The 19,783-nt window shown below is 46.0% G+C and overlaps 1 protein-coding gene and 1 long non-coding RNA gene across 3 annotated transcripts in view; one reads left to right on the forward strand and one right to left on the reverse strand.

Moving 5' to 3' along the window:
* Window positions 1–18,617, reverse strand: part of LOC119850506 — a 34,869-nt gene extending 16,252 nt beyond the window's left edge. Inside the window, exon 1 of one of the 2 annotated variants that reach the window (XR_006279304.1) lies at window positions 18,455–18,617. This is a non-coding gene — a long non-coding RNA (uncharacterized LOC119850506). The remainder of the gene's footprint in view (window positions 1–18,454) is intronic. The other variant, XR_005290894.2, reaches the window with a different exon arrangement.
* Window positions 18,613–19,783, forward strand: part of OSBPL10 (oxysterol binding protein like 10) — a 187,123-nt gene continuing 185,952 nt past the window's right edge. The window contains exon 1 of the mRNA XM_038388596.2: window positions 18,613–19,119. Within this exon, the coding sequence (XP_038244524.1) occupies window positions 18,782–19,119 (338 nt within the window). The 5' untranslated portion in view covers window positions 18,613–18,781. The remainder of the gene's footprint in view (window positions 19,120–19,783) is intronic.

Genomic DNA, 19,783 nt, shown 5'->3' on the forward strand with positions numbered 1-19,783 from the left:
TTTAAGCCTGCTTCAGTCCAGGATCTGTTTACCAACATTCATATCTTTAATATTACTGAACTCATTTTCTTCAAACATAGCTTTTTTTATCAAGTTACGAGGAATATCGGTGCAGTAGGTTGAAACTTACAATAAACTGAAGCTGGCACAGCCTGATTTTTAGCATAACTGGATTCATAAAGCTTCAGCTAAGGAATGCTGTCATGGGTGGCAGGTATAATAGGCAAGGGTAAGCTAATCCTCTCTTAACTCAGGCCATAGCCCCGCCACGCTCTGCCCTGAGGCCCCGCTCTCTGTCCCCCTCTTCCCCGAAGCCGGCGGGGGCTCAGCTCAGGCCGGCAGCTTGAAGCTCAAAGCTTGGCTGGCCAGTGGCTTGGGGCAGCTTGGGCTGGCCTGGGGGTCAAGCCGGTGTCATGCTGGCTGGCAGACAGGGTGCAGCCAACTCAACTGGGGAGGGGCAGCTGGTGTTCCTGGCTGTTTGACCAGGGTTCCTTCAGCCACGCAGGGAGCTAGCCTCCCTGAGGGGGACTTCACGCACTGCCCATGAATGCTGGCTTCAGACGTCCCATACTAAAAAGAGAACAGAGTTCAGGAGATGTCAAGCCGAAAAGCTCTAGCTTCCCTAACTTGTAATTTGCTTGTTCTACATCATTCAAATTTTCTTTCTTCCTTTGAAAACAAAAGGAGGAAAGTTTGTATCAAAACCTAGCATTGATGCAAAACTTGAGAGAAATCAAGTTTTCAAAAGTTAAGATTGACTGCATGGAATTAGAACCCAGATTGACAGAATTTTAACTTTGCCCTTTTGTTCAGATGGTCTGGGCTCCACTGGATCCTCATGTCAAGGGTCAGGTGAGATTAAGAGAGAGTGTGCATTACCAAGAAACTCAATGGAGGCAATAGGAAGAGGCACTCCCTTCTTTCCAGGGCAGAGAAGAAACAAAAGAGAATCTCTTCCCTCCCAACAGAAGGCGAGTGCATGGGATATGACATGGGTTTCTGTTTTTCAGGGTTTATTAATTTCATTTTTGGTGGTTATTTTTAACAATTTTTCAGTTCTATGCACTTGTGCAAAAATCAGAGGGATTGGGGCTCTTTGTATAGACTGTAAAGAGTGGTGTAGACTGTGTAATAAGTAATCTCCTTGTAATGTTCCTTAGTGCACTTTAATGTAGTACTGTTTTAAACTAGTGTGCACCAGCAGGGTCTACACAGATCAATTAATGTGCAACATGTTAGTGTGCTTTAGAAATCACACCTCTGTAATCCACATTATTGCTCTTTGTAGACAAGGCTTGAGATACAAGTAACCATTCTTGTGTTTTCTGGATAAACACTGATTTTTTTATGGGGGGTGTTATTGGTGTTTATAGGTTAAAATCAAAAGCCCTAGATATGAACCTACCATGCTTTGATGGGCTTCCAGCCCTAGTGCTCTTCAGTGGCAGCTGTAAAGTCAGTAAAGTTTGTGCTGAGGTGTCATACTGAACCAGAGGTGAAAGTAAGCCAGTACGGGCCGGTACAGCGTACTGATAAGAAAGTGGCCGCTGGTACATAGCCGACTGTACTGGCAGGGCCACTGATGGGGGGGAGGGAGGAGGAAGGGGCAGCTGCCCCGAGGCCTGGCGATTTAAGTGGCCGGAGCCCTGAGCCCTTTAAATTGCTGCCGGAGCGCCAGGCAGTGCAGGCTGGGCAGTGCTGAAGGGCTGGCTGGGGGAGTCTGGCTCCAGCCCTGCCCCTTCCACCTGAGTCCCTGGCCCTTCTGGGGTCCCGGAGCTGCCCCCCCAACCTTGCCCAGGACCCCAATACTGGTAAGTCCTTTAAGTTATTTTCACCCCTGCACTGAACAGAAGCTGGTGATCTGTAGTCTGTTTGGGATCTGTAAACTACTGGAGAAAGAACCCAGAACTTTAGCTAATTAATTAATGTGCTGAATGCTCTGTTTATTTGACATACTCATCAATACACACAACTCATATGGGGGAAGGGTTCTTTATATTTAAAAATATTGTGTAAGCACCTGCCAGCATTTTCACTATCAACTGTTATAATTTGGCTGTACAGCAGTCATTCTGTGGTAAAGTTCTGCACACAGAAATTTGCCAGTCTTGGCTTGGAGCAATTATAGAGATCAGGTTTCAGAGTAGCAGCTGTGTTAGTCTGTATTCACAAAAAGAAAAGGAGTACTTGTGGCACCTTAGAGACCAACAAATTTATTTGAGCATAAGCTTTTTTGAGCTATTCATTTGTTGGTCTCTAAGGTGCCACAAGTACTCCTTTTCTTTTTATAGAGATCAGACATTTTAAAGCAAAGTTTTGGACATTTACACGCATACGTAATTTTAAAATGGCTTTGCTATTGATAGCTGAGATTAAAACTGAATGGATAAGCATATGGCACTAGTGTATTGAATTTATTAAAGGTTTAAATTTATTTAACTGCCGTAAGCAGGTAATAAAAATGTCAGGATTTGTTTTAAGGATTTTGCATTTCATTTTAACTTTCGTGTAACAGGGCAATCTGCCCCTTTAATAGCCCAGTGATTGGGGAGCAGCTGAACCTGCTCCAGAGAGAAGTCCAACAGGCAGGTGCTGGGAAGCCATTGACGCAGCTTATCAGCACCACATGATTTGTGCCATTCTCAGCTGGACAGTATAAAGGGGGACAAGCAGGGGTAGGGGAGGATTGGACTAGGAGGCTGCAGGCAGAGTCCACAGAACCCCCCCGTGGGGTGAGAGAGGGCCCTACCTGCTAGCTACTACAGACCAGAGGACCCCAGGCCTCTAACCAGATTGTTACTTTTTGCACCCTTTTTTTTTCTTGTTTGTGAAGACAAAAAATGGAGCCCTGAAGAAAGGGACAGACAACTAACTTGGCCATGGCTGATTGTGTATTCCCAGCTGGTGACTAGGGCCACAGGGTACCATTAGCTTTTGGGAGAGTGGGAACCAGTTAGTACACTTTTAAAACTTATTTATGCAAGAACGATGGAATATTATGATTTATTTATTCAGAGGTGCCACAGCTACAGAAACAATTTCAGACACACTCAACCTTTTATCAAGTCTATGGGGTGAAACGCCTATTTCCTGTAGATGTATTACTATGTGGAAAAAGCTCAGTCATACTGTGTGAGGAACTCCTATTGGCTTTCAGGGGAGTTCTGTGCATGGGAAGCTTGCAGGTTCAGTTCCAAAATGATGGTATGTAATTTCTGCATAAACAAATATTATATAAAAGTATACTTTATATAAAGTTATAGTATCTTATTTTTTTCCTAATGTTGGAACAGATTATGCTCATGCTTTGTGCTTCATCTTTATCATAATCATTTCTTGATTGTGTGTTTTTTTTTTTTTTAAATGGTGAATTCATTGCGGGCCACCTTTGAAGTCATTGTGGACTAAGACCTGGTCTATACAAGGAAACAGGGGCTGTACAACTACCTTGCTCAGGGGAGAGAAAAATTCAGGCCCCTGAGTGACGCAGTTAAACTGGCCTACCCCACGATGTAGACTGCACTAGGTTGACAGAATTCTCTTGTTGACCTCCCCAAATGGGTGAAGCCCTCCTGTTGATGTAAGTAGTGTCTTTGCTGGAATGCTACAGCTGCGCTGCGGCAGTGTTTTAACTTTAGACAAACCCTAAGATGTTACCCTTACTCAGTGAGTATCAGAATCTGGTTCTATTAGTATTCTTGGACGATAATTTATATTGGCTTATTGCTTAATTATACAAATTGATAGTGGTAAAGCATGAGATCAAAGGCTGAGCCACCAGTTAACATGCTGTGTCATTATACACACCGTGTTGTATGTTGTTACTATATGAGAAATATTTCTGGAATGAACAATTTTTTTTCAAATGAGGTATAATATTGAATATGTATACAGTTTTATATAGTATGTGTACAGCTAAGTACATTTACTTTCATTTAAAATATCATGCAATGTATGTAATAAACATTGAAACTTGACAGGTTAGACAGGAACGACTCAGCTCTCCAAAATATGTAAATAAACAAACAATTCCCATAGCAACTGCTCAGGAAAAGCCAGAAGACTGGATTCAGACCTGGTGTAAACGCATGTAGATCAGTTAGACTCAACAAAGTTTTGAGTTTGAATTTGTCCCTGCATGGACAATGTGCTTTTCAAGTCTCTTGAGGGGTCAGACAATTTAGGTCAGACCAACTGAAGCAGTGAATTCAAGACCAGACAGCCACCTACTTAGAATGCCCTGCCTTCAGGCCTCAAGAGAGCAAATTGCAGGAGGTTAGTCAGTGGACCAGCTGATCTTAATTGCAGTACATATACATAGGAAAAGAGATGATCTGTATGATAACCATGACCCAGACCACATAGGACTTTAAAGGTTGAAATCAACATGTTGAATTGTGACTGGAAACAAATGCGAACTCGGTGCAGTATAAAAAAATATCACTGAGATATAATTTGTATTTGGAATACCACTGAGTGGGAACATTGCCTCATTCTGTGCTAGCTGAAGTTTGATTTTTATAAGGACAGTCCTGATTTTTGGGTCTTTTTCTTATATATGCTCCTATTACCCCACACCCTCTGTCCTGATTTTTCACACTTGCTGTCTGGTCACCCTAAGGGTAGCCCCAAGCAGAACACTTTTCATGGACTCATTCATAGATTAAGACTAGATAAAATATTGTTATACTTCTCCAGTCAGACCCCCCAGGATAGCACATCCCATAAAATTTTACCCAATTTACGGTTGAACTAGATAATATCTTTTAGAAATATATTTACATCTGGATTTAAAGATTGCAAGTGCTGGAAAATCCATGACATCCCTTGGTAAATTGTTCCGATGATTAATTACTCTTAATGTTAAAAATGTCCACCTTATTTCCAGTTTGAATTTGTCTAGCTTCCAACTTCCTGCCACTGCATTTTATGCCTTTGTCTGCTAGATGAGGCCAATCTGAGGTAATAAAGGCAAGCATAATAGGGATAAGAATGGCATCTGAGAGGAATACTTTGTCAAGAGGACAGCGCAATAAGGCAGTACTATTAGTGGTAGTGATGATGGAAATGCTAAAATCAAGTAGGTGCAGCAATTTTTATCACCATTTTGCAAGCTGTGCAGGTAAAAATACATGTGTCTAGTAGCCCTGCTGCAATTGTTAGCACCAGTGCAAAGTCTATGGTGGGAGAATTGCTGAAAATTCTCAGATCTGTCTACACTGTGGGTGCTATACTAGCATAGCTATGGCACGGTAGCTATGCTGCTGCAACCCCTTAGCCTACAAACAGACTTTCCACATCGCTGTAGGAACTCCACCTCTGCGAGTGACAATAGCTAGGTTGACAGAACCAGTCTTCCATTGACCTGGCTGCATCTACACCAGGGGGTTAGGTCAGCATAGCTACAGTACTCAGGATGTGGAATTTTCACATGAGCACTATAGCTATGTCAATGCAAGTTTTACGTGTAGACCAGGCCTTGTTCCCAGGGGGTGGGGGGCAGGGAACAAAGGGTTCTCTCTGTCTGTATGTGTTTGGTGGGTTTTTTTTTTTTTCCCCCCTCCCGGACCAGAGCAGGAATGCAGGTCAGATCTCCTGTAAAGGGCTAATAAGCAATCTACTTAGATTCTGTTTTGTTTAAATGGCTGATAAAATAAGTTGTACTGAATGGAATGGATATTCCTGTTTTTGTGTCTTTTTGTAACTTAAGGTTTTGCCTAGAAGGATTCTCTATGTTTTGAATCTAATTGCCCTGTAAGGTATTTACCATCCTGATTTTACAGAGGCGATTCTATTTCTTCTTCTTCAATTAAAATTCTTTTAAGAACCTGATTGCTTTTTCATTGTTCTTAAGATCCAAGGGTTTGGGTCTGTGTTCACCTATGCAAATTGGTGAGGATTTTTATCAAGCCTTCCCCAGGAAAGGGGGTGTAGGGTTTGGGAAGGATTTTGGGGGGAAAGATGTTTCCAAGCAGGCTCTTTCCCTGTTCTATACTTGTTAGATGCTTGATGGTGGCAGCAATAAAGTCCAAGGGCAAAAGGTAAAATAGTTTGTACCTTGGGGAAGTTTTAACCTAAGCCAGTAAAAATAAGGTTAGGGGGTTTTTCATGCAGGTCCCCACATCTGTACTCTAGAGTTCAGAGTGGGGAAGGAACCTTGACAGAAGCTCATCCCAGGATAACTCTCATCCAACCTCTATCTGGGAAACGTTACCTAGGAGGCAGAACATTGGGAGGCAAAACCAATACAATAGTCTAAAATCGTAGTGGAGTGTCAGGGATTGCAGGTCTGGAATGCTAGTCCACAGGGCTCTTCAGTACTAGTAAACTCCAACCTGCCACCCGGTGATCTGCTAACTGTTGTCAGAATAGGAGCTGAACTCTGACTGGCAGAATGCTGTGGTCCTGACTAGTTCACAGCTCCTATTTAATCCCAGCACAGAAACAGGAAGTTGTTCGTGCAAGTAAATTCATCCTGCTTTGGAGTGTTTCCCGTGCAGTAAGCTGAACCTTCCTGCCTCCTGAAATCTGACTACTGGTTTTCCCTCTGGCCTGTCTCAGACTCTGACCTCCTACTATCTGTCCTGGTGTCAAGGTTCCCCACTCTGAACTCTAGGGTACAGATGTGGGGACCTGCATGAAAACCACCTAAGCCTACTTTTACCAGCTTAGGTTAAAACTTCCCCAAGGTACAAACTATTTTACCCTTTGCCCTTGGACTTCCACTGCCACCACCAAACATTTGACTGGGTTTATTGGGAAAGCGTTGTTTGGAAACGTCTTTCCCCGCAAAATCCTCACCAAATCTTGCAACCCCTGCCTCGGGAAGGCTTGATTAAAAATCTTCACTAATGTGCATAGATGACCACAGACCCAACTTTTGGCTCTTAAGAACAAAGAAAAAAGCATTCAATTTCTTACAAGAAGAATTTTAATATAAGAAAAGGTAAAAAGAATCACCTCTGTAAAATCAGGATGGTAAATACCTTACAGGGTAATCAGATTCAAAACATAGAGAATCCCTATAGGCAAAACCTTAAGTTACAAAAAAGACAAAGACAGGAATATCCATTCTATTCAGCACAGCTTAATTTCCTCAGCCATTTAAAGAAATCATAATCTAATGCATATCTACCTAGATTACTAACTAAATTCTAAGACTCCATTCCTGTTCTGTCCCCAGCAAAAACAGCACACAGACAGACAGATCCTTTGTTTCTTTCTCCCTTCCTCCAGCTTTGAAAGTATCTTGTCTTCTCATTGGTCATTGTGGTCAGATGCCATGGAGGTTATCCTAGCTTCTTAACCCTTTACAGGTGAAAGGATTTTTCCTCTGGCCAAGAAGGATTTTAAAGGTGTTTACCCTTCCATTTATATTTGACACCTGGTCTGACTGCTGCTCTGACTACTAGGTCAAACTGCCCATGTCCCAGGCCTTACACAGAGCACAATCTGCTGAGGTTCAGATTAAACAGAAAGCATTGCTCAAAGGTCAGCTCTTCCAAGTGCTCTAAAATCTGTATGTTTACTTAGATTTTCTTAACATATGCTGGGGCTTATGAAGGTGCTGGTAGTATTAGTGGTCCAAGCTTGGCGTTGTTTGAGCAAGGGGTTCCTGAGGTACAGTCCCCTAAAATGACATTTTATAAAAATAACTTATTTGCTAACTTTTGTTTGCACACACCTGAGACTCAAACTATGGCCCTGATCCTCCCCACACTGATCTCAGTCGCTTGGAATTTCTCAGCAAGTGCATGCATTCTCTATTCCTTTGGGAGTGGTTGTACTGAAGAAGTCATTCAGGTTAAGTTAGGCAAGAGGTTGGAGCCAAAGGAAAAACAAAACACCCCCACCATATGCACGCTCTGTTAAATCAAGAGGCAGGCTGTTGTCATAGTAACTGGGTGGCTCAAGTGGACATGCTGTGGCCACTGAACATCTGTCGAGGTGTTTTTTTTTTTTTTAAATAGTTTTGGGAAGTGCACCCTCAGTAGTATAGTAGTAGTAGTATATAAGGGCTCTAACTATCTCCAGGGGGTCAGGAGGGGGAAGAGAACTCTCTCCCTAACCTTCCCATGGGATCTGGGTGGGACCTCCTCCTCTGAACCCTCTTCCTTCCTTCCCCCCAGAGTCTAGGTGGGAGGGCTCTGACCCTCTCAGTGGGAAGCTGATAACAGGTGTGCTCAGAGCATGCATTAAGTGCACACGGCCGAGACTGCAGTGAGAATGACACTGCTTGGTGCCTGGCACAGGCTCACAAGCACTGACACTGGGGCAGTGAGAATGGAACTGAGGGCAAATCTACGCTACAAAATTAAATCTACTTATGTCAACGTACAGCCACCACAGTAATTAAATCAGTTTTGCATATCCATACTAGCTCCTTCTGTCTGCAGTGTGTCCCCTCACCAGGAGCGCTTGCACTGATTTACTTATCAGTGTGGGGCACTGACAGCTAGAGCCCACTGCCCAGCTTTGGCTGACAGCCGGAGCAGTCTGATATAAGCAACACGGTGTTTAAACTAAGGGCAGGTCTACACTACAGCCAGGATCAACGCTCTGAGATCGATCCACCAGTGGTCGATTTAGCGGGTCTAGTGAAGACCCACGAAATCGACAGGCAGATCACTTTCCAATTGACCCCTGTATTCTACCCCCGATGAGAAGAGTAAGGTAAGTCAACAGGAGAGTTTCCTCCGTCGACCCACAGCGGTGTAGACCCCGTGATAACTTGACCTAAGTTATATTGACTCCAGCTACGTTATTCATGTAGCTGGAGTTGCGTAGCATAGGTCAACTTACCGCAGTAGTGTAGACATAGCCTAACACTGCATCGACCTTACTACGTCAACCTATGTGCTACACCTCTCACAAAGGTGGAGTTATTAAATTGGTATAGTGGGCAACTTACAGTGTCAGGAGCAACATTGTAGTGCAGATGTGTACAGAGTTAGGTTGACTTAAGCTACCTTATGTTGACCTAACTCTGCGGTGTAGACCAAGCCTGAGATGAATGGAGCAGTTCACACATTTCAGAGCTATTGTTTCAGTCTGTATTCATCTCTATAGGGTGTTCATTCCACTGAGAATGTATCATTGAGATGAATGGGCCACTTCACACCTCTCTGAGCCACCTGTATTGTAGATGGATGTATAAAGCCTCTTCCCCATACACTGTCAGTTGCACAAAATAGGCAGCAGGGGCAAGGGGCCAGGCAGGTGACTGTTCTGGGCACCCAGGGCAGGGGAGTGGGGACATCATACTGCTACAGCAACCCTGGCTGTGCCATTCTCTCAGCCTGCCCCACTGCCCTCCCCAACTCCCACAGTAGTCAGAACCCCCGGGTGCTGCCAGAACTCTCTCTGCACCCTGGACTCCTTGGCACACCCCTCCCCCTACCCTTAAAGCTCAGCTCCCCCCCCATTCAAGTCAAGCTTCCATTGTCTCTGCTAGGACCAGATTTGGGGTGAAGACTTTGCATCTCCACTGTCTTGCCCCTTCCTGCCTCCATCTGAAACATCCACTCCTGACAGTCCCACCACTTGCTGCCTCTCCATGCTCACCAGGAAAATGGAGTGGCACTGGCAAGGAGGACAGTGGAGCTGGTGTAAGTGTGGTGGGGGTGGGGAGGGAGGACGGGCAGGGATATGTGTGGGGAGGATACCAGAACAGGTGGCATCATGGAGGAAATGTTGGGACACGAGTCAGCAGTGGTTGGGGATACTCAGACATCTACCAACGTGATATATGCCATCATGTGCCAGCAATGCCCCTCTGCCATGTACATTGGCCACCTGAACAGTCTAAATGCAAAAGAATAAATGGACACAAATCTGATATCCGGAATCATAACATTCAAAAACCTGTAGGAGAACACTTCAACCTCTCTGGCCACTCAGTAACGGACCTAAAGGTGGCAATTTTGCAACACAAAAGCTTCAAAAACAGACTTCAATAAGAAACTGCTGAGCTTGAATTAATATGCAAACTACATACCATTAACTTGGGTTTGAATAGAGACTGGGTCATTACACATATTGAATCTATTTCCCCATGTTAAGTATCTTCACACCTTCTTGTCAACTGTCTAAATGGGCCATCTTGATTATCACTATTATAGTTTTTTTTTTCTCCTGCTGATAATATCTCCTCTTAATTAATTAGCCTCTTACTCCACCTTTTCATGTTCTCTGTATGTGTACATATATATCTTCTTACTATATGTTCCATTTTATGCATCCGATGAAGTGGGCTGTAGCCCACGAAAGCTTATGCTCAAATAAATGTATTAGTCTCTAAGGTGCCACAAGTACTTCTGTTCTTTTTTCAGACTTCAGTAGTTCAGGAGCCAAATTAGCACTCAACATTTACCCAAAAGAGCCAGAGTAGTGTGAATTCATTGTTTCATTTACTATAGTGTTATATATTTTATATTTAAACAGTATGATGAAGAATATATATATAAAATTCTCACAGCAAAATGACTGACCAAGTATTATTTTATCAACTACAATTGGTAATAACACAGTAAAAGCAGCATGATTTAATTATTAACTGATCGCACAGTGTTTTAATATCATGTGCCACAAAGAGCTGCAGGAGATGCATTAAAGACCCACTTGCAGCTCAGAAGCGTCAGTCTGAGTACCACTGCTTTAGTTGATCACAATTTATCAGGCTCAGTACAGGAGTGACTGGATGAAATTCTCTGGTCTGTGATATACAAGTCAGACCAAATGATCTAATGGTTCTCTCTGGCCTTAAAATCTATGAGTCTGCAATAGGTACACAGGAGGAAGGCCTAAGAAAATGTGCTATTGTTTGTGGTGTGTTCCACAGATTTAAATTTCAGTGTTTATCTGCACACACACACTTGCTGCATTGACTGTTAGGTGTAGTTGTATTGAATGGAGTGAGGATTAGTTGGAGCAACTTGGCAGAGCTGTTACTGTGGGAACATTCTTCAAAGAGGGAAGAGTTGTAGTTGCAGAAAGGAGGTGGTGTGTACCTAAATTGTATATATCCTGTTTTTCAGAGCAATGCAATGCGAAAGGTGTTCTGGCCCTGGTTCAAAGACACAAATCCAGGTCCCTTTTCCCACTGCCACAACAACAAAAAAGCCCAAACAAAACCAATTTCCACTAAGTACTTTTACAAAGGGATCTTCCTAGCCTTCTCTGGAGTAATCTCATTAATTAGCTCATCCCAGTCTCTCTGCCTTGCTTCTGAGTTTGCTATAGAAACAACTGCCAGATAGCTTAACCTTTCATGCCCCATAGACATTCTTAGATGGGTCTTAATTCATTTTAAAGCTTGCTGAAACTCCTTTTATTAGCAACCATGGTTACAGGAAAACAGTAAAAAATACATAGTGCTGTTTCTGTGTTAGGGAAACTTGCATCTAAATTTCGGGTGTGTCCCTTTACATCTTTGCTGCTGAGACTTTTCTGTTTCTTGCCCAGCAAAAAACCAACCTCGCTCCAACTCCATTATAATTATGCATCTTGTTGTCCAATTGTGTTAATATTGTTAACCTCATTCAAAAACTTTTTTTGGAATCTGATGTCCTTTCATCCTTTTGAAGTTTGCCTGGCATTGCTTTCCTCTTTTGACTTTGTTTCTCTTTGAACTGTGTGGATATTCCTAAAATTTCACCCTGTGAAACAACAGCTTCCTTATTTGCAATGAACCCATAAGATCGTAATTCTGGTAAAGCATACTGAAGGCCCCCAAGCAAACTATCTGAATGTCAAGATCTGGACTCTGCAATTTTTCGCTCACAATGTTAATTTGTGATAATATTCCACATCTTGAGGCTTGAGCAAAACAAGAAATGAAATGTCTGTTTGCAAGCTATTATCTTTTAACGTAAATTTTGGCATAAGATTACATGAAGTCTTGATCCCATTTCAAGTGTCAAGATTACCCTCAACCTGACTTGGTAGTGAACAGATTGCCTCTGCTCTTGCTGACCATCTTGTCATGGTTTGACATTTTAATGTAATGCTAACAGGCTTTTTCAGCACATCCCAATGACTAGCAGAAGCAGAAACAAGGTATACAATCTTTGAATGCCCCCCTCCCCCCCCAAAAAAGAGAACAGTGTGGGGAACAAACATTGCAGCAGCTTCTCCAACAAGATTCAATGAGTGGACAGCACATGGGACAAGAGACATACTGATTTATCTGCTGAATTTGATTTTGAACACCATGCTGCAGCCATGTTAGCTCCATTGTAATAGCTTTGTCCCCTGCAATCAGCCATCTCTAGACTGTCTTTTTTTGGTTTCTCTAAAATAATCTCGGTAATACACTCCCCGTTTTGGTGTGTGATGTGGCAAAGCTTCTCCCCATCTTTGAAGATACACTGCCACACCCATTCTCCTTTAAAAGGTTTGTCTTTTTGTTTTAACAAAAAAACAAACTGTCCCTGAGCCCATCCTTTGTCTTAGGGTTTCACAGACTCTGCTCCCAGGGCTCTCTGGTGATCCTGCTTCTTGCAGTTGCCGAGTCCCAGCCAGCTCTACTCCCTTTCTGGAACACGGGCATCAGAGCCCCTTGCTTCAGAGTTAGTTCTGTGTCTCCTCTCCCCAGACACAGCCTGCCCCAATCACTCCTCCCCTTGCTGCCCTCTGACATGTCTTTTAGCTCCATATTTAGCCCTGCCTGCTTTAACTGGCTCAATTGCACAGGCCCCGACTTTCCAATGTGCCAGGGGGTGCTCGACCCGGCTCTGCTCCAGGCAGGGCCAGTTAACCTTTTGTGAAGTTAACCTTTGGTGGGCCCTTTGGGGGCAATGGAGTATGGCGCAGGAGAGTCGGTCCCCGGAACGAGGGGCCAGCCAGGGGCAATGGGGCATGGCATGGCAGGACAGAGCAGGGCAGCTCTGCCCAGCCCAGTGCGAGGGCACTATTTACAAACCGGCAGTTGCCAGACGCACAATGGCCCACCCGGCTCTGTGCTGCCAGCTTGCCCCTTCCCCTTGGTGGTGGAGCCATGTCATGCCACACAACCCCCATGCTCAACACCAGAACACCCCCCCGATTCCCTATGGCCAGATCCCCCCCCAGACCTGCTATGCCCAGCACTTCCCCAGACCCTGCCACAAATGCACAGCGCCTTGCACGCCACAACTGTCCAGCACCCCTCACAGAACCCCCACTCCCTACTGCCCCAACATACAGATATCTTCCCTGCCCCTTCACAGCCGAGCACACGCCCCAGACCCTCCAGAGACCCACTTCCCTACACCCTGACTCCCGGCCCCACGCACCAGCCCTGCTGGGATGTAACTGTGTCTGCCAGGCTGAGCTGCCATTGCAGCCTGGGCTGGTCCCGGGGTGGGGAATCAGCCAGGCCAGGGCCTGCCCCGCCTGGGCTCCCTCAGGACCCACTTGCTTGGAGGGGCCCAGCCAAGCCCCGCACACCGTCCCCCCCACAACTGGCTGAGACTGGCCAGGCTTCTGCATCAGTCCCAGGCAGCTCAGGTCTGGGGAGACAGGTGGGGCCGCATAGGGGGTGGGAAGCAGAGACTGCCTGGAGCTGGAGGTGCACTGGGGGTTTGGCCAGGAGAAAGAGAAAAGCTGGCGGGTGGGGAGGAGCAAGTGGTGGGCAGGGTGGGTCTCGGGGCACAGTACAAGCAGAGCAGGCTGGGGCCCCTTCTGAGCCTGGACCCGGCTCCATGGCGCCACTGGTGACATTGTAAACCTGGCACTGGCCCCAGGCCCCACCCCCACTCTGCCCTTTCCCCCAAGGCCCTGCCCCTGCTCCGCCACTCCTCTTCCTGTGCCATTTCGCCCCCTCCACGAGTGGGCCGTGCCCTCGCTCCTCCTCCCTTCCCCCCACAGAACCTCCTGCATGCTGTGAAACAGCTGTTCATGGCAGGCTTGAGGCATGGGGAGAGAGGAAAGGGTTGTTCCCCTGAAAGGGAAGTGCTGATCAGTGGGGCCTGCCGGCAGGTGGGAGACAGTAGGAGAAAAGGGGAGCTGAAGGGGGGTTGCCGGTGGGTGCTCAGCACCCATCACCTGGCGCCTATACTCAATTGGACCTACCTGCTCTGACAAAGGGGAGCTGTGCCAGTGTGAATATCAATAAAATCTACAAAGCTCTCAAAAATCTTTCCATCTTTTGAAACCTCAATCATACTTTGACACCTGAGACATTTTGTTCCAGTCAAGAGAGGTCTGGAGTGCACTCAAACACAATGCAGAAATATTTAGCTTTCCTAACCTGGTCAAAAATAGTCCACTGTACTTTTCTTGTAATCCTACTAATAAATTCACTTTGAATTCAGGTTGATAAGTATGTCACCTTTATGGTATCAGCTCAAATAGCTTCCACATGATCTCACAACATAGTATCATACCTTGCAAGCAATTCAAGTACCCCTCCTCCCCCCCACCAAAAATCACCATTACAAGGATTGTCTACAGGTTTCAGAGTAGCAGCCGTGTTAGTCTGTATTTGTAAAAAAGAAAAGGAGTACTTGTGGCACCTTAGAGACTAACAAATTTATTTGAGCATAAAGCTTTCATGAGCTACAGCTCACTTCATCGGATGCATTCAGTGGAAAAGGACTGTCTAGTTTCTTGTTTGAACCTCTCACTTAAGTATAGTAAAATATCCAGGAGATGATACAAAATATTGTACCACAGTATCTGACAGCAGGTTTGCATACCTTTGTCAATTGTAGAATCCTTTCCAGATGTTCTTAAAGTTCCATCCAGTAAGCAATTGCTTCCCCCATGTTCCTTCAAATGTTTGTGTTGGCATTCTTACTCGCTAAACTAGAAATAGTTTGTGAACCCAGTGTTATGACTTGCAAAGGAAGAGGAGGAATTTGGCTGGAAAAGCAAATAAGCAAACAGAATCGAGAGGCGAACTGTTGATCCACATGGGTAGATCAACTCGTGCTAGCTCCTCTTGAGCTAGTGCACTAAAAATATCAATATGGACATTGTGGCACCGGCTTGGACTACCTGCCCAAGTCCAATACTGCCCAGCCCCCTTGGTCTGAGCTCAGGTGGCTAACCCGAGCCATCACTAGTGTTGCAATGTTCACAGTGTTAGTTTCAGTCTGCTAGCTTGAGCTGAGCTAGTGTGAGTCTGCCTAGCTGTGCTTCGAATCACACCTTCCAACTGCAGTGTAGACAGACATATCTTAAAGGAGGCCTGACGATACCATTTGGAGCACTAAACAGGGCAGTGAATACAACCAACATTGCTGGCATAACTCCCCATGAGGGAGTAAATTTACATGTACTTCAGTGTAAATTGTTATGATAGGAGAATCTGCCCCCCCGTCTGTTTGCCCCTCCCCCCCGAGAATGTAGGCACTGTGTGAATATTTGTATTAAGCTGTATACTCTGTTGTAATTGACTCACTGTATATTATTTTACTAAATTACAATCTTTGTGTTTTTTAAACTTTGTATGTTCTCTGTGTTAAATATTCGCACACGGTGCATACATGATCACACAGAGTATACATGAATACTAATATAGTGTGTAGAGTAACACACAGAGTACAAAGTTACACATTATATGTATGTATAGGTTAGCACGGAGAATGTGTTGGCTTAAAGCAAAATGAGAATGTAGAGTAAAATAACAAACACAAATATTCACACAGTCCTTACTAATAAACAAATTAACCACAGAGAGGGTTGATTCTTCTCCTGGGTTATACCACCACCACTTGCTTTCCACTGTTTGTGTAAATCTATGCCCTAGGTGGATGACTTTATACGCTCTGTGTGAATATTAATATATATCCTGTGTTGTGATCATTTATGCAGTGTGTGTGAATATTTACATTAATTTGGAGCTTCTATGTGTCTGTGCGCATATACATTCTGTCTATTGTGAATTTTGTGCATGGCTGTTTCAAGCAGAAAGGAAGGATGATGCAATGATTGGGGCACCAGTTTGGGATTCTTGGGTTCAATTCCCTGCTGTGCCACAGACTACCTGTGTGACCTTAGGCAAGTCACTTAGTCTCCCTGTACCCCACTTCCCCATCTGTAAAGCAGGGATAATAGTACTTACCTACCTCACAGAGATGTTGTAAGGATAAATACATTAACAAGATTGTGAGGTGCTCAAAAACTATGGTAATAGGTGCAAATAAGTACTTAAGCCAACTAAACACATCTGAGCCCCCTGCATAGCCCCTCAATTGGGTTGCCCTGTATAATTATTTGTCCCACCCCTGCTTATAACTGAAATTGGATACTATTGTTTCATTTATTTTATAAAAGTACACACAACTTCTATTAATGAGGATAGGTTGACTGAGGGTACAGAGAAAACTGACTGAGGTGGAGGGATTGGTTGGCTGTAGGGAATGAGAGGACATGAAAATAAAGAAGCCGTCACCTGCTAAAAGGACCCCTAGAAGATCCAAGTTGGGGACAGAAGAAGTGATAAGGAGAAGGAGATGGCCCTGGAGGAAGACCTAGTCAGAGGCAATACAAAGTTGTCCAAAGGAGACAGATGGTCCTGCTTAGTGCAAGGGCCTGGACTTGATGACCTTTCAAGGTCCTTTTCAGCCCTACATTTCCATGATGAAGTCCTTAATTGAAAGCAGCATGATGTGGCTAGGAGGGCAGGGGCTTAGATGAACCCACAGTAAGGAACAGCATAAGTGGACAGGAGGATGATCTCAATTAGGGCAGCTGTTGAGGCAACTGGTAGCCAGCAGGGGAAACATAGTTGGCCTCCTCTCCTGCCCACCAACTCAAATGTAAAATATCTTCCTTCCCCACCACCACTTGCTGCCATGTGTCTCATTCAGCTGTCAGGAGATTTCCTCAGTGCCATACCAGACAGTTTTAATCTGCACAGGGCCAGAGCCTAGGAGGTAAGCAATCTTCAGCTCCATAATTTAAGGCACAGCCCAAGTTCAATTTACCCACTCACTCCTTACATGATGCCTGCAAGAGGAGTGAATAAGCCACCACAGAACTCTAGCACCGTGTCTGCCTCCTGCAGCCACAGGTTCTGCAGTCTCTCAGGACCGTCCCAGACTTCCCATGTTGAAGTGAGCTGTAGCTCACGAAAGCTTATGCTCAAATTTTTTAGTCTCTCAGGTGCCACAAGTACTCCTTTTCTTTTTGTGTTGATGTGGACACACTGTTGTTTTTCCACACTCCTTTGTGTCTGATATGTCTAGGTACTTATATGTTCCCCATTGTTGTAGCATCTGAGTGGCTCAAATTTATTAAAGAATGTATCTTTACACTTAAGAGATAGGGAAGTATTACCATCCCCATTTTACAATGGAGAACTGAGGTATGGGGAGATTAAGTACTTTGCCCAAGATTACACAGGGAGTCTGTGACAACAGCAGGCGTTGTACTCAGAGCTCCTGTTCCTGAAACACAAGACCTCTCTCACTGCAGGTTTATCACTTATTTCCATGTGCTATATACGCAGTGCTGTGTTTCTTTGTTATACACTTTGTGTTGAAGTAGAGCACTACTCTCTCTGTGTGTTATGCATTGATTGTTAGCTTGCTTTTGCAATGTTGCCAGCTCTGGTGATTTGATTCTCACGTTATTTGTTTTTGCTTCTTCAAATTCCTGCTGTTGAAATGAAGAGACTGCATGATTTATTATTTGTATTATTGTAGCACCTACAAGCCACTGTCATGGACCAGGACCCCAGTGTGCTGTACAAACATAGAACAAAAAGACAGAGAATCTAAGCTCTCATTTCTTGTTAAATAAAAAGTTTCTAGCCCTCATGGTTGTGTAGAAAAGATGACCTAAGTGCATACTATAAGCTCAGAAACCAAAAGCCAAAGAACCCCTTCCAATTTATAATTAAAAACACCATGATTTTTGGTTGCTTTACAATATTTGACTCATGGCTCTTGCATGATTGGAGATGGCAATACTGCTTATGTATGTGTGTGTTGTGCACTTTTCTATGTGTGTTACATACTGTGTATGTGTTGTGGTAGGTACTCGGTTTGTTGGGAAGCGCTATGTTACACTTTGTGTTGCGCACTCCTCTCTCTGGCTGTCATGTTATGTGTGTACTGTGGTGGGTAGTGCTGTGTGAAACACTGCATGTTGTGCATTCCTCTCTGGCTGGTATTCAGTGTATATGTATGTGGTGTGTTACACACTGTGTTGTGCTCTCCTCAGTGAGTGTTATGCAGTATGTGTGTTGCTGGGTATTACATACCGTGCTGTGCTCTCCTCACTGGTAGTGGTGCCGTGTGTGTTGCTATATGTTACACACCGTGCTGTGCACTCCTTCCTGGCTGTTACAGGGTGTGCGTGTTACACACCGAGTCGTGCTCTCCTCCCTGGCTGTTATGCAGAGTGTATGCTGTGTGTGTATATTGTGTGGTGCCGTGTGTTACACACCGAGTTGTGCTCTCCTCCCTGGCTGTTACATGGTGCGTATGCTGTGTGTTATGCGCTACTACTGTATGGTACACACCGTGTTGTGCTCTTCTCCCTGGCTGTCGCTCCGCGTGCTGTGCTCTCTCTCAGGCCTGGCCTGGCTCGGACTCTTCCGTTCCGTTCCGTTCCGGGCCGGGCCAGCAGCCTCCCGAGCGAGCGACCGCCAGCCAGGGCGGGGTTCCTGCGTCTCTCGGGGTGGCTCTGCAGCCGCCGCCCCAACTTGCTCTAGTAACCGGCGGAGGGGGCGGGCCCGGCGGCTCCCCCCATTGGCCCGGCCACTCCCGCTCCGCGCGTGAGTCAGGCATTTCCCGGGAACTCGCAGCAGCCGCGGCCGGGCGGGATCGGACCCTGCGCCGCGAGCTCCATGGAGAGGGCGGCGGCGGCGGCGGCGCAGGGCGGCGGCAGCAACAGCGGGGATGGAGGCGGCGGGAGCAACAGCAGCAGCCGGAGCAGCAGCCGCCCCACGTCGGCGGGCTCGTCTCCCTCCTCCCTGGGCCGCGGGCTGCCGGGCCGGCCAGGGGCGGGCAGGCTGGAAGGCGGCGGCGGAGGAGGAGGAGGGAGCAGCAGCAGCCCGGGCTCGGCAGCCGCGAGCCCGGGAGGAAGCGGAGGGCGGCCGGCGCTCGGCAGCGGCCGCAGGAGGGAGCCGACGCTGGAGGGAGCGCTCAGCAAATACACCAACCTCCTCCAGGGCTGGCAGAGCAGGTAACCCCCGGCCCCGAGGTGGGAGCTGCCCCCCGCGTGGGCGCGCACAGCCGCGGGGCGCCCTCTCCGCCTGAGTACCCCGGCACTCTCTGAGGCAGGAGCCCCTGATCTGAGTCCTCCGCTGACCAGCCCCGTGAGACACCCTATTCCCGGGCTCGCCCAGACGCGCCGGTCCCCCTGAGGTGCCGCTCTGCGGAGCTGGCTGAGGGACCCCTGGCCCGTTAGGCCGGTGGCGGGGTGGTGTGTGTGTGTGTAGCCCCGCCTGGCAGCATTCCGCCCAGCCCCTGGCCATGGGGCTGATCCCTCTTTCATTCTTCTACGTGGGCGATGGGATCTCGTTAGTATTTCCATTGTCGTTAGGGGAAGCCGAGTGGATCATGTGCCTGGGCTGGTGCATCTTCATGGTGGCAGTTTTGCAAGTGAGGTCTGATATAATGGTGTTTGAACATAGACTGTAAATACGTGTATGCTATGTGTGTGTTCAGGGAGTTGGAAGGAAGGGAGGGATGGAAGAAATAACTTTCTGTGACTAGGTTGCAGAGCAGCAGCTAATGTGACATGTGATATATGCCATCATGTGCCAGCAATGCCCCTCTGCCATGTACATTGGCCAAACCGGACAGTCTCTACGTAAAAGAATAAATGGACACAAATCAGACGTCAG

The sequence above is a fragment of the Dermochelys coriacea genome, chromosome 2, assembly GCF_009764565.3.
Source record: "Dermochelys coriacea isolate rDerCor1 chromosome 2, rDerCor1.pri.v4, whole genome shotgun sequence".
Taxonomy (NCBI): Eukaryota; Metazoa; Chordata; order Testudines; family Dermochelyidae; genus Dermochelys; species Dermochelys coriacea.